Source organism: Hippocampus bargibanti, linkage group LG03 (assembly GCF_051943395.1).
Source record: "Hippocampus bargibanti isolate YZ-2025 linkage group LG03, ASM5194339v1, whole genome shotgun sequence".
In the NCBI taxonomy this organism is placed as follows: Eukaryota; Metazoa; Chordata; class Actinopteri; order Syngnathiformes; family Syngnathidae; genus Hippocampus; species Hippocampus bargibanti.
This window is the reverse complement of record NC_142736.1, coordinates 15,370,544-15,384,217: the sequence shown is the minus strand read 5'-3', so window position 1 is coordinate 15,384,217 and position 13,674 is coordinate 15,370,544. Positions and strand designations below refer to the sequence as shown.

At 39.9% G+C, this 13,674-nt stretch overlaps 1 protein-coding gene across 5 annotated transcripts in view; it reads left to right on the top strand.

The window, feature by feature from the left end:
- LOC148900454 (leucine zipper protein 2-like) overlaps positions 1-13,674 on the top strand; it is a 160,011-nt gene that overhangs the window by 58,139 nt on the left and 88,198 nt on the right. For all 5 annotated transcript variants that reach the window (XM_088992199.1, XM_088992200.1, XM_088992204.1 and 2 more), the window contains exon 2: positions 7,015-7,132. In XM_088992199.1, coding sequence (XP_088848325.1) covers positions 7,015-7,132 — 118 coding nt within the window. The remainder of the gene's footprint in view (positions 1-7,014; positions 7,133-13,674) is intronic.

Sequence of the window (13,674 nt, the reverse complement as noted above, 5' to 3'; positions counted from 1 at the left end):
TGGATAAGAAGCAAAACGTCCGACATCTTCAAAAAAGTACAGATGACGGCTGAAGAAACCTTTTCATCGATGGACCACTCCTGTACGACTGAGGGTTTACACAGACGGATTAGGCCTCAGGTATTGGAGATTTTCACAAAACAGGCTCCTGACATGGGTCATAAGATGTTCCAAATATAAAAGATTCATGAGCATACATGAGCTTTTCTTTCAATTTCACAATGATCAAAACCGTCACTCATCAGTCATTTCATTAAGTTCAACTATATTTTTATCCCTAGTTTGACAGAATGAGACATGCTGCATTTCGGCTTTTTCTTCGCATTTCTGTACAAACTGGGCAGCAGGTGAACCAGACGACTGTATCACGGCAGTTGTTTCAGTATATCAGCAAAGAACATGATGCTGGACACACAGACTGTTAGCATCAGTCTTGTTTCAACAAAACAAAGAATGCAAATCCAATATTGCGCTCATCTTGGATAATTCAGATGTGTGTGTGTAATCTCCTTCAGACTCTCGGTGAGTGAAGCACCTGAAGGGCATAAAACCTGAAATTACGCCACATCTGCCATTTGAGTTTCAATTCTCTCCCTAACTCGCCCTCCTCTTGCTTTGCCTCCAGATGGCCCAACTTGTCTTGTGTTATTCCCACAAGACCTCATAGAGGGTCCTTGATGTGATTTAGACACATTATGTACCATATATCTGCCTATGAGAAAGCAGGTTCACAATTAACTTTATCAAGTGAGGGCAACATCAGCAACTATTTACGTGTCTTGATGACAAAGACCTCAAAGAATTTATATTAAAGCATGCCACATATTGAGTTTCATTTTTTTGACTCCTTGATTCGGTGTATAACAAATGTCTTGGTTCACAAGTTTCACACACAAATATGATTTTATTTTCCGCCACCTACAAACAATACTGCGCAAGCCCCTTTACTTTAGGGTGAAGTGTAAATAATTGCCTTTTTTGAATCATGTTTCATATCCAATGCAATATCTCCAGGGCATGTAATTGGCATCAGTTTGCCCATTAACATTTTAATACATACATTTTATATGTAACAAGAGAGTTGTTTTTATTGGATTGACTGAATGCATTATTTTCTGTCATGATGAGCAAATTGAAATGTTCTCCTCTTGGGATTGGGTTAACTGAAGGAATTTGGTTTGGTGTCACCTTACAATTAAAAAATCAGCTGAATTCTATTGCTGGCGCATCGATGAAAAGGTTTCTTCAGCCGTCATCTGTACTTCTTTGAAGGTGTCGGACGTTTCGTTTCTTATCCAAGAAACTTCGTCAGCAAACTAAAGTCTTACTGGTCGTTTAGGCCCTGTATATATATCCCTACTGTCCAGATATGGCGGTGCCGAACTCTGCTATGATAGGTCCTTACTCTCAGGTTGGGAGGAGCAGAGGACTATTCCCTGCAACTGCTCCACTGATAGTTCCTATCGTTCTGACTAACGTTATTTAGTCTCCCCAATCTACTGCTCTTTACAATTTCATTCTTACAATGAAGAGTAGTAGATTGGGGAGACTAAACAATTTCTAAAAAAAAAAAAATACTTTATCAACATCACAGGATTATTACTAGTGGTCCTCAATCGGCAGTACATATGCACCTAAAAGCTAGCAACCACTCATTTGACGACAATGAGGTTAAAATCTTAGCGAAACAACATAGATGGTTTGAAAGGGGAGTAAAAGAAGCGATTTTCATAAAACAGCTCAATCCTTCATTAAACCGATATGGTGGTGTGAGGTTCAATTTGGATCGTTCATACATACATATAATAGCATGCTTAGGCAACATAGGATTAGTAATACTGATGAGGTAATACGGGTCGAAGTGGGGCAATCAGGCCAGTCGTTAGTCAGAACGATAGGAACTATCAGTTGAGCAGCTGCAGGGAGTCGTCCTCTGCTCCCCCCAACCTGAGAGCAGGGACCTATCATAGCAGAGTCTGGCACCGCCATGTCTGGACAGTAGGGATATATATATATATATATATATATATATATAGGGCCTAAACTACCAGTAAGACATTAGTTTGTGACGAAGAAGCGAAACGTCCAACACCTTCAAAGAAGTACATATGAAACCTGAAGAAACCTGTTCATCGATGGACCACTCCTGTATGACTGAGAGCTTACACAGATCTATTGCTGGTGTTATCTGAAAAGTAAAATATTCAGATATGTCTAAAGGGAAGTTAGCCGACATTTTCAGGGTCAAGTGAGATTAAGGGTACTTGTCAGTTATGCATTCATTCATTCGTTTTCCGAACCACTTTGTTCCTCACCCGGGTCGTGGCTTGTCAGTTACTCATGAATAAACAATAGCACATCTCCAACTTACGTTTATATTTCAGTACTCTTATACTCATATAATTGGTGAGTACTCAGCAGATTTCTAAATAAAATATGGCCACACAAAGACATCTTTTTCAATTGTTTTCACTGATTTCATAATAGAAGCAAGCAAGAACAAAATAAGATGAGATACCATATGTATAACTGGTGCCTCAGCTTCTTTTTTGTATGACACAAGCCATACAGTACATTAATTCCCTGACGGGACTTGGGAACTCCATTACATTGAACGAGTTATTGTAACCCCTCTAATGGGGTAATTAATCTAGCCGGAAATTGGAAATACATAAAACCCTGTCTCACTGGAACATGCCTAAGGGCAATAGACGGGTTTGGGCCCTGAACTCTAAGATGTGTATTGAGCAGCATCATGCCACCACTTTGAACTGTGCCGCTCCTCGTAGGCGCTTCTCCGGTTTCCATCCTTAATCTCAATTATATATGTAAAGTTTAGACTCAAAATCCAATCACTTGATGGGTTTGTAAACAATGTTTAACTGGTTCGCGTTCTTGTGCACGAAAGGCAAATGCACAAATAAACACAACAATAAATTGATTTCTACTATCTATCAGGCTACATAGACTGGCAAATAGTCGAGTGCGCCTTCTAAGAACAACTCAAGCGCATGCTTCTCGCTTGCCAGCATGTCTTTTCGTGGTGAAAAGACATACTGGTGCTAACTACAAACATGCTTAACCAAAACCGAAAGTCTGTGTTCGAATCTGATGAAGTTGCACCGACCATAACATTACCATAATTGCTTTAGGGAATGTGGAGAATATCAATAACTTAGTCAGTGGTGAAAAATAATCCAAGGTGCAGCAGATCAAAGTAGGTTGCTAAAGCGACCAACGTTTGCATAAAGTATTGGCCAAGCTGGTGACAAGCAAGAGATGCAAATGTGTTGTTTCTGTGTATGGTTCTTCCACACATTTGTGAAACTCCCATTTGTTAACGTGGTAGCAAAAAGGAAAGGAGAGCTTATCTACCAAAAAACACATTGCATGATTTATTTGTATATTTATTTTGGGGTATTTGGTTCACATTGAGAGAACAATGTAATGGAGTGGGGCAAGAAATTAGTGATTGATAGCACTTCGGCCTGACTGCCATGACTACTTTATATGATTTGCAACCTCTCCAGGAAATGCATTCAGACAATTTATCCTTAAACGTTTGTCCTTTCCTTTGCATGTTTTATTAGAACCGCGGCTACATGAGTAAAAATAAACAAGTCACCGATCAACCTCAGTCATTGGTGGAAACCCGCTCCTAAGAACACACGAAGAAATTGTTTCTGTACTGATGTTGCTTTGTTGGAATCTTTAATGGTATCTTGTAGTTTCCACAGTGCTGTATAGAATATGAGAAGATTGGAAACAAATCAACATATAGAAATGAAAAAGGCTCAAATATAAATATGTGGTTGTCACCAAAAAAAGCCCTTTCCAATACAACCAGGCTTGTCTCTGCAATGTAGTACAAAATGGGAACAGGCTGTTAGGTTGCGCATAGATGCAACTGTTCTGATGCTGCAATGTGTGAGTTGACCTTTTCTGTCTTCACACTGCAGCAGAGTCCGATGTACGATGTTATGATGAAGAGGATAGCATACATGCATTTTATAAGGTCAAATAATTATATTTGTAACAGTGGTCTCGAACACTGTACAACAATCTGTCAGCGTTGAGATTGATGTAGATGTTTTCAAAACAATGTTACAATCAGGGGACTTTGACATCAACAATGTCTGACTAAATGAATGAATAAAACATTATCTCTGCCCTCTTAGCATAATCAGGGGAATTACACTCTTGTCAAATAATGATTTTAGTCCTGAGCCCCACATTTTGACTGCACTCAAATCTGCAAGAGAATAATGTTTATACCTTGCTGTTGCACATTGTTGTGCAGTTGAATATATGCCTTGTCAATCTTGGGAGCACATGCACTTTACTATTCCTGTAATGACCCTCTGATTAAAAAAACTGAGCAGTGCAGCATATTTGATTGTCTCAGCTCTCACAACCACTTTTGTCGTTTTTGAAAGCTTGTGAGTCAAACACCAAAGGCTTTGCTTTACTGTAGTGATCAGTCCACTTTATGTATCTTTGTCAACAACTGCATTATAGCAACAACATCCTTTTTAAAATTCCATAATTTGTGCATGCAATTTCCATTATGGGGTTCCATGGTAGTATTTTGAAGTGCCCTTGCACATTAATCATGAACTTGAAGAAAACATTAGATACTCCACGACTTGCAAATGGAAATTGGCAGTGATGTGGCAGAAATATGGTTCAACATATGGTACAACAAAAGATATATGGGAGAGCATTACAGCATTTGTAAATTTGTGTTCTGGCTGTCCAATAAAGCTGGATGTATTTCTTAAAGTGTTAGCGCTTTAATCATATTTACTGGCTCGCCCTTGTCAACAGGGGACTTAGGGCCCCTGCAAATTGTCTTTCTGAGACCGAGTGACATTGCCTCGGCTTCCTTCATTGAGACATACCTTGAATGGTGATCGTGCTATTCTGCGACATTGCTTTTATTCTCTAAAATTCTATTTCATATTCCACGGTCAGGCCAAACAAGTCAGATGCTCTGACTAGGAAGGTTCTGAAATATTTGTCGCCAATAATAGGATCCAATAAATGGGAACTCCCCCTCAGCCTTCAGTGTGATGAGTTTCATGAGCACACCTTGGGTCTTCTTAAAAACTGCAGATGTCTGAAATGAAATATTTCATAATTTCTGTAGCACCGCTTTAAGGCCAGTTGGTTGTCTGCCCCTACATGGTCGTGCTTGTATTGTCTTTGTTATGCTGTTTTACAAACAAAATTTGTGTTTTTGGAGTCTGTCTGTAGTCAAAGAATTAGATGGACCCGTTTAAGCAGCATCTTTTCAGAAGTGCTTATGCTTATTAAATGAAAGGGTTATTTTCTCTTATTATATGAACCTACAGTGCATTTCCCGTTGATGCTACTGGGTGACAAGCCATGCATGCAGGTTGACTAAACTTGTTCTAGCTGCTTTCTGATTGCAAAATGATGTGTTGTTTTTATTTGGTGGGGGGACTCTGTGACATTAGGAGGATATCCATCATATCAATACAGTGAAAGCTGTGTATATATATATATATATATATATATAATGAGGACATACGATATAAGGAATATCTGGCTTTGTCACAGCCAATGGGGGTAGTCTGGGTTAAATTATTAGATTAGATTAGATTGCATTAAAATACATTAGAATAGAGTATAGTACAGTAGATTAGATTACATTACCCTTCATTAGTCTCACACTAGATGAATTTAAATTTCACAGCAGCAGATCAGAGATCTTCTTTTAGTCTGTAAAATGATGTTAAATTGTAGAGCATATGCCCAAACTGTCACTTCGTACCTATTGGATCTCAGTGGGTGTGCGTGACTACAATGGACATTTTATTTATTTATATTTTATTTTTGACATCGCTCTGAGTCCTGAAAATGTATTTTGAAGTAGCATTTGTCCTTTTCTCTGAAGATACTGTGATAAATTACAAAAAAAATCATTCTGTGGTATTGTTCAGTATAAACTCAGTTTTAAAGAGACAAACATGATGTGGCATGACACCCACCACTCAAAAGATATTCTCCACCCTCAACCCCCCCACCTCCCTCTCTCGTAATAGCTGAATGGATCCCATCCAATACAGAGAGACCTCGGCTTACAAACACCTTACCTAAGAACTTTTCGGTTTACGAACGTCAAATTTATGAAAATTAAACCTTGGAATACGCACTATTTTTCGCGATACACACCCACCACGGCTGGCGGAGTGATCTTCAGATCTGGCGGAGTGGCTTGTTGCTGACGATAATGAGGTCCTCAACACAGAGGATTTGATTTGCCTTCAAGCGGACAAGCAGAAGCAGGCAATTCAGGAGTTGATGTGCCGGCTTTTATTGAACACTTCCATCCAGAAAAGGCTATGAGACTCATCAACATGATAAATGATAATGTGATGCCTCAGTTTTGTAAGATCTTACAAGTCAGAAAGCAACAGGTGTCAATTAACAGCCATCGACGACCGTCACAAATGTAAATAAAGTGACTTTATTATCGAGTGCAGTGTATTTCTTTCATTACAATACAATAGCACATTTATTATATACAGAATAAGGTATGTTGTGTGTAGTTTTAAGGCTTATTTAGCTGAAAATTATATTTTATGGAAACCTGGGAACGGATTATTCTCATTTTAATGGTTTCCTATGGGGAAAAAAAATGGTGATACACACTTTTCGCCTTACACACTGTCTGGGAACCAATTAAGTTTGTAAGCCAAGGTCTCACTGCATTAAAATGGAAAGGTTGGGGCATGCCTCTGGTCAAGACATATCTCTTTCATACAGAGGACACTAAAATGATTGATTGAAAGCAGTACATTTCTTTTTTCATTTGTTTTCATTTGGTCTCTTTTCCACTGGGACTGTGCTGAGTAGATTTTTTTTCTTCATTTTACCTTTGCGTATACTTTGTCTTTGATATTGCTGTTTAGTCTTGTAGTCTCGGTGATAATAAAAGCTGAATCTCTGTCAGTGGCACACATTAAAAGTTTTTTTTTCTCTTAAAAGACATGGCTATGATGGGCTGGAAAAGAAGCTAAAAGAAGTCTTTACTGAAAGAAGCAGCATCTTGCACCATCTCTCCAAGACATCTAAGGAGCTGGACAGCATAAAAGGCAACATTCAGGTTCGACTCTTTTTTTTTTTCTCCCTGAAAATTATTGCCGACTACAATGCGATGGCCACCGTGGATGTTTTTTTAAGAAAACCAATTCAAATAGCTCTTATATTTTCAATGAACATATGAACAAAAGATGAAACATATAGATATATAATCGGGTGAAATACTTTAGTGCCTCATTCATTTGCACAACAATATGCACCTTGTATAAACATCCTCCTCAGTAATGTCACCCAATGAAATTTCAGTTCATGGGAAAAAAATAGAAAAGCTTTTCTTTTCTTATCGCCAACTTCCCTTCAAATAATATTTTTGACTGATAATTTGCATTGTAGGTTTTGGGCAAATAGAATTCGAAGTAAACTGGTTACCAAAGACATAATACACGGCCAGCAACATGTGTATGTGCGCGTCGGTGCGTGCATGCATTCCTGTGACCGTGTGACTGTGTGTTACCACATGTGTGGAGCAGTGACGTGCGGTGAGGTTCATGGCTGATGAGGCACTGACGTCCTCACAGTCAGATTTACAAACATATGAACTCAACAGAGTAGCTTATTCACCATTTGATTGGCAACAGTTAACATGTTTTGTTTAAAATGTCATGGCAGCATTCTTTATATACTGTATACAAACTGTAGCATTAAAAAAAACATTATTATCGCGTTACCTTTATTATGAATGAAGTCCAAGTCTGTCCATCTCAATGGAGATCACTGACAGTAAAGAAAGTCGTCCTTGATCAGTCCTGTTCCGACTGTATGTTTTCAGTGTTTTGTGCTGAGAATTACCGCTCCACTGATGCTATAGTAGTTGGAACACAGAGCATGAGCTGGAGCAACTTTGTCGCTTCAGGAATAGTTTCAATGAGATCCTTCTTGGCCAAAAAGCTGAGAAGCTGTCCAGGACATTTACAATCATCCCTCACCGTTTGTGAGCTATACAGTCCAGTGTTGGTCTTCCTTTAATTATTGTCTCCTGCTTCGATTGAAAGTCCAGCTTAGAAAATTATTTCAATTTAGATATGTAATCCACCATTCTGAAAATAAGGCCAAGAAACACAAAAAAATGACTGGATGGTTGCACTTAACTTGCTAACTGTTTACTGTAGCTTTCTGTCACTAATTATATTATTCTGCAGCCGAGGAGTCGCAAGAAGAATCTCTAAGCACCAGCGCCCCCTGTCATGAGGCAGGAGAACTGTGTGCCTCACCTATGCACACAGTTTGATAAAAATAAAATAAGCATTTTTGGGGTGTCGGGTGATTGTTTGTTGTATGCTTTGTATTCAATTGTATGCATTGTCTGCTGTGCATGTGTTTACTTAACCTTGGCGGACTTTTACTCTTGGTTTTCTTTTGATACTTTGTATTTTTTTCTGTTCAGATGATTTTGATGTTTTACATATTGTTCCTGCTGAGTTTATTTTAATACAATTTGTCAAACACAACCTCCTGCTCCCTCCTGCCTGCTTTTTGGGATCCACATCTGCCATCACCACCTTGCAAAATGTGAAATTGGTGCTGAACAATTGTATACTGTATAAGAAGACTACAGTATAATGTAGCCACAAGGGGGCACAAGCCAGTGTCTTATTGTGCCGGTCCCAAGCCCGGATAAATACAGAGGGTTGTGTCAGGAAGGGCATCCGACGTAATTTTTTTTTGCCAAAACAAATATGCTAATCAAACCTATGAATCCCGTACCGGATCGGTCGGGGCCCGGGTTAACAATGGCCGCCATTGGTACTGTTGACCTTCAGGGTGCCAGTGGAAAATGGACTACTGTTGGTCGAAGGAGAGGAGGGAGGTGTGCCCGGAGGAAAAGAGAGAAATGGAACGCCAAGAGTATAGAACTAAGAGTAGGAACTTTGAATGTAGAAACAATGACAGGTAAAGGTCGAGAGCTGGTTGACATGATGCAGAGAAGGAAGGTAGACATACTGTGTGTCCAGTAGAGCAAGGCTAGAAGCTTAGGGTCAGGGTTTAAGTTGTTCTATCATGGTGAAGACAGAAAGAGAAATGGAGTTGGGGAGCCTACAAGAGTGGAGGCAGAAGTACACAGGTAGACTACATTTTGTGTCAACGGCGCCATCTGAAGGAAATCCGTGACTGCAAATTGTGGTTGGTGAGAGTGTAGCCAGACAACATAGATTGGTGGTGTGTAGGGTGACGCTGGCAGTGAGGAAGATGAAGAAACCAAAGGCTGAAGTGAGGACAAAATGGTGGAAGTTGAAAAAGGAAGAGTGTTGCATGACATTTAGGAAGGAGGTAAGACAAGCACTGGGTGGGCAAGAGGTCCTTCGAGATGACTGGCAAACTACAGCAAACATAATCAGAGACACAGTTCGGAAAGTACTTGGTGTATCGACTGGAAGAAAGGTAGATAAGGAGACTTGGTGGTTGAATGGGGAGGTGCAGGAGTGTCTACAGAGAAAGAGGTTAGCAAAGAAGACTTGGGACACTGAGATGACGGACGAGAGTAGACAGCAGTACAAGGAGATGCAGCGCACGGTTAACGTAAAGGTGGCAAAGGCCAAACAAGAGGCCTATGATGACTTGTATGCTCGGCTAGACAGCAAGAAAGGTGAGACTGATCTTTACAGGCTGGTGAGAAATAGAGACAAAGACGTAAGGACCTGCAGCAGGTTCGGGTGATTAAGGATAGAGATGGCAATGTATTAACAGGTGCCAGTAGTGTGATGGCAAGATGGAAAGAGTACTTTGAAGAATTGATGAATGAGGAAAATGACAAGGAACAAAGAGTAGAAGACGTGAGTGTTGTGGACCAAGACATAGCAAGCATTAGCAAGGATGAAGTGAGGAGGGCGCTGAAGAGGATGAAGGGGGGAAAGGCACTTGGGCCTGATGATTTACCAATCGAGGTATGGAAGTGTCTTGGAGAGGTGGCGGTGGTGTTCCTGACTGGGTTATTCAACAAGGTCTTAGATGGTGAACAGATGCCTGAAGAATGGAGACGAAGTGTACTCGTGCCCATTTCTAAGAACAAAGGAGATGTGCAGAGTTGTACTAATTACAGAGGAATAAAGTTGATGAGCCATAAAATAAAACTCTGGGAAAGAGTAGTTGAAGCAAGACTAAGAGCAGAAGTGAACACTTGTGAGCAGCAGTATGGCTTCATGCTAAAAAAAGAGTACGACAGATGCAGTGTTTGCTTTAAGAATGCTAATAGAGAAGTACAGAGAAGGTCAGAAGGAATTGCATTGTGTCTTTGTAGATCTGGAGAAAGCGTATGACAGGGTGCCCAGAGAAAATCTGTGGCATTGCATGAGGAAGTCTGGAGTGACTGAAAAGTATGTCAGAACGGTGCAAGACATGTATCATGACTGTAAGACAGTTGTGAGATGTGCTGTCGGTGTGACTGAGGAATTCAATGTGGAGGTGGGACTCCACCAGGGGTCAGCTCTGAGCCCCTTCTTGTTTGCTATGGTGATGGACAGGCTGACAGACGATGTTAGACAAGAATCTCCTTGGACCATGATGTTTGCAGATGCCATTGTGATCTGTAGCGAGAACAGGGAACAGGTGGCGGAGAAACTAGAGATGTGGAGATATGCCCTGGAAAGGAGAGGAATGAAGATCAGTCGCAGCAAGACGGAATATATGTGTGTGAATGAGAGGGATCCAAGTGCAAGAGTGATGCTACAGGGGGAAGAGATAAAGTGGTTTCTTTGGGAGTGACCAGGTTGGATAGGATCAGGAATGAGTACATTAGAGGGACAACTCATATTAGAGGCGTTAGAGAGAAAGTCAGAGAGGCCAGACTGAGATGGTTTGGACATGTCCTGAGGAGAGAGAGCGACTATATCGGGAAAAGGATGCTGAGCCTTGAACTGCCAGGCAAGAGACCAAGAGGAAGACCAAAGAGGAGGTTTATGGATGTGGTCAAAGAGGACATGAAGGTAGCTGGTGTGAGGGAAGAGGATGCACAAAACCGGGATGGATGGAGGACATTGATTCGCTGTGGCGACCCCTGAGGGGAAAAGCCGAAAGGAAAATAAGATAAGAAGACTACAGTATGTTTCAGATGATATTGCAGCTCTGCTGCGCTGTGCAAGACACGAAAGCTGGTCATGTGACCAACGGTGTGACCGATACAGATATCGCTAATGGTGGTACTGTATAGAAACCCTTAAGCAAATATCGATATAAGCAGAGCAAAATGGCTGGTGGGAGATGAAAAGGGCACCGGAGTAACCGGATTATCGAAATAACCCAATATCGTACTAAACGGAAGTAATTATACATAAAAGACTAGAAATTTGCAGTACTATCAATATAACCGATATCGATATAACGAGACTTTACTTTATGAACAAGAATGCATTATCAACTTCAGATTTAAAGTATTTTATTTAAATAAATGTTCAAACTGTAACCAAAACACCATGTTTGCCTCATGATAAATACGTTTTACATTAATTTGTGTGAACAGTAGTAACTAAAAACTGCTCCTAATGAAGTCATGATAATTTCATAATAGTGAGCGAGTAGAAATGACAGATTTTCTTACATGTCACTGTTACCGTCCTTTTTTTTCTGTACTACTGTCTGTGATTGTTTTGTGAAATTTTAGAGTATACTCACTTCTCAAGGGACCACTACACCACTGGTTATGATATGGTTAGAAGGGAAAGACAGATTTTCATCTGACATTCTTGGTTCCTTGACCTTAACTCTTGCCCTTAGCTTGAATAGTCCTGGAACATTTGTAGATGAACTCCAAGCAGGAACACAGTGTAACATTTAATGAGCACTGTGTTCACAACAACAGACATTGTCTTATATTTTCAAAATGGGGATGAGGAACATGTGATGGCAGCATGTCATGTGTATTTAAATGCAAATATAAAATGACATTGTTGAAGCAGGGCTCCACCGCTGGTGGGATAGGAGCAATTCATTAATGCAAGATAAAACATATTTTGCGGTATAAGTTCATCAATAAGGTTTTTTAATCAAATGAAGACCTGTGTGAGTACCTATCACACTCATCGTTCAACAAATGCAAAATGGACTCATTTAAACCTACATATAGACAAGGGGTGGCCAAGCCTTTTGCTACAGATTCGGTGAGGTGAAAATTTTGTTCAGTGCAAATGTTAAAGTACAGTGATACAAACTTAATTGGTTTCCAGAAAGTGTGTGTAAGGAGAAAAGTTCATCTGCCAAACATTTATTTCCCATAAGAAACCATTAAAAATGAGAATAATCCATTCCCCGGTCCCATTAAACATAATTTATTACTGAATAAGACTTAAAATTACACAAAATATACCTTATTTTATGTATAATTGTATAATAAATGTGCTAGTGTATTGTAATTAAAGAAATAAACCTTACTTATAATAAAGTCATTTTATTTACCTTTGTGATGGTCGTTGATGTAGTGGCCTCTTGATGATATCAGAGTGAAGTTGCTGTGCTTTCTCGGCGATAATACCCTGACTCACACGGGCCCCTGCAAGCAGCTTTTCGTTAATCCAAATCAACAGAAAATTTTCAACCTCTTCTATTGCCTTAGACAGTTGCTTAGACAAGAGAAACCCTTAGCCACACATAGCAATGGTCGACTTAGCATACTGGCACTGGGACGCTAAATCACACAAACGCACACCCCGTTTGTGTTTTTCGATGATCCCCTTCTTCTGCTCGACTGTAATTTTCTTTTATGTCCTCTTCAGCTTAACAGTAGCCTGTAGTGTGGTCTTTTTCGGTCCTGTGATAGGAAAATTACTCGACTCTATAGCAAACGACGTCTGCACTCAAAAGGGGTGTGGAAAACTCGTCCGCCCGCCACCGTGGTGCTGTTCGACCGTCTGGTTAAGTGTTCATTCGCCGAAAATTAGTCCACCAGCCACCATGGTGCTGTGTGGTTTGGTTCGTCCCCCGAAAACTAGTTTGTATTCCAAGATAATATTCTCACGGATTTAATGTCCGTAATGTGATTGTGCAACTCACGCAGCTACCCCCACGGTTATAGCTGACATTGTATTGCACGTTTTACAAGCTTTAGTGGGTGCCCGCGTGTGGATATTTCAGCATTGTGCAGGTGCCTTGCTGCAGCTAACTTCTGGAATAAGCATGCAATGTGGGCCACCAACACACGAAATTCAGATGTGCATGTGGAACTGAAGTGCAACATATCACATTCAGGATTGCTGTAGTTTTGCACTTGAAAAGGGTTACTTATTTTCTCTCAACTCACCAAACGTGCATGGACGCTTTTTATTTGTTTATGACATTATTATATTTTGAATATCTTCAACCCAAACCTTTGTACAGGTAATAAGTGATCTTCAAAAGAAAAGTCAAATACTGTTTACGTCTTTTACCATGTGTGGAAACTGCAACCATGTATAAAATAAATAATAATAATAATAATAATAATAATAATAATAATAATAATAATAATAATAATAATAATAATAATAACCTGGACAATGTCAATTGTAATCAGCAATTTGCTCGTGAAGTGACAAATGTCTTGAGTGTGTAGGACTACGGACCGGTTGAACTGGCGATTTA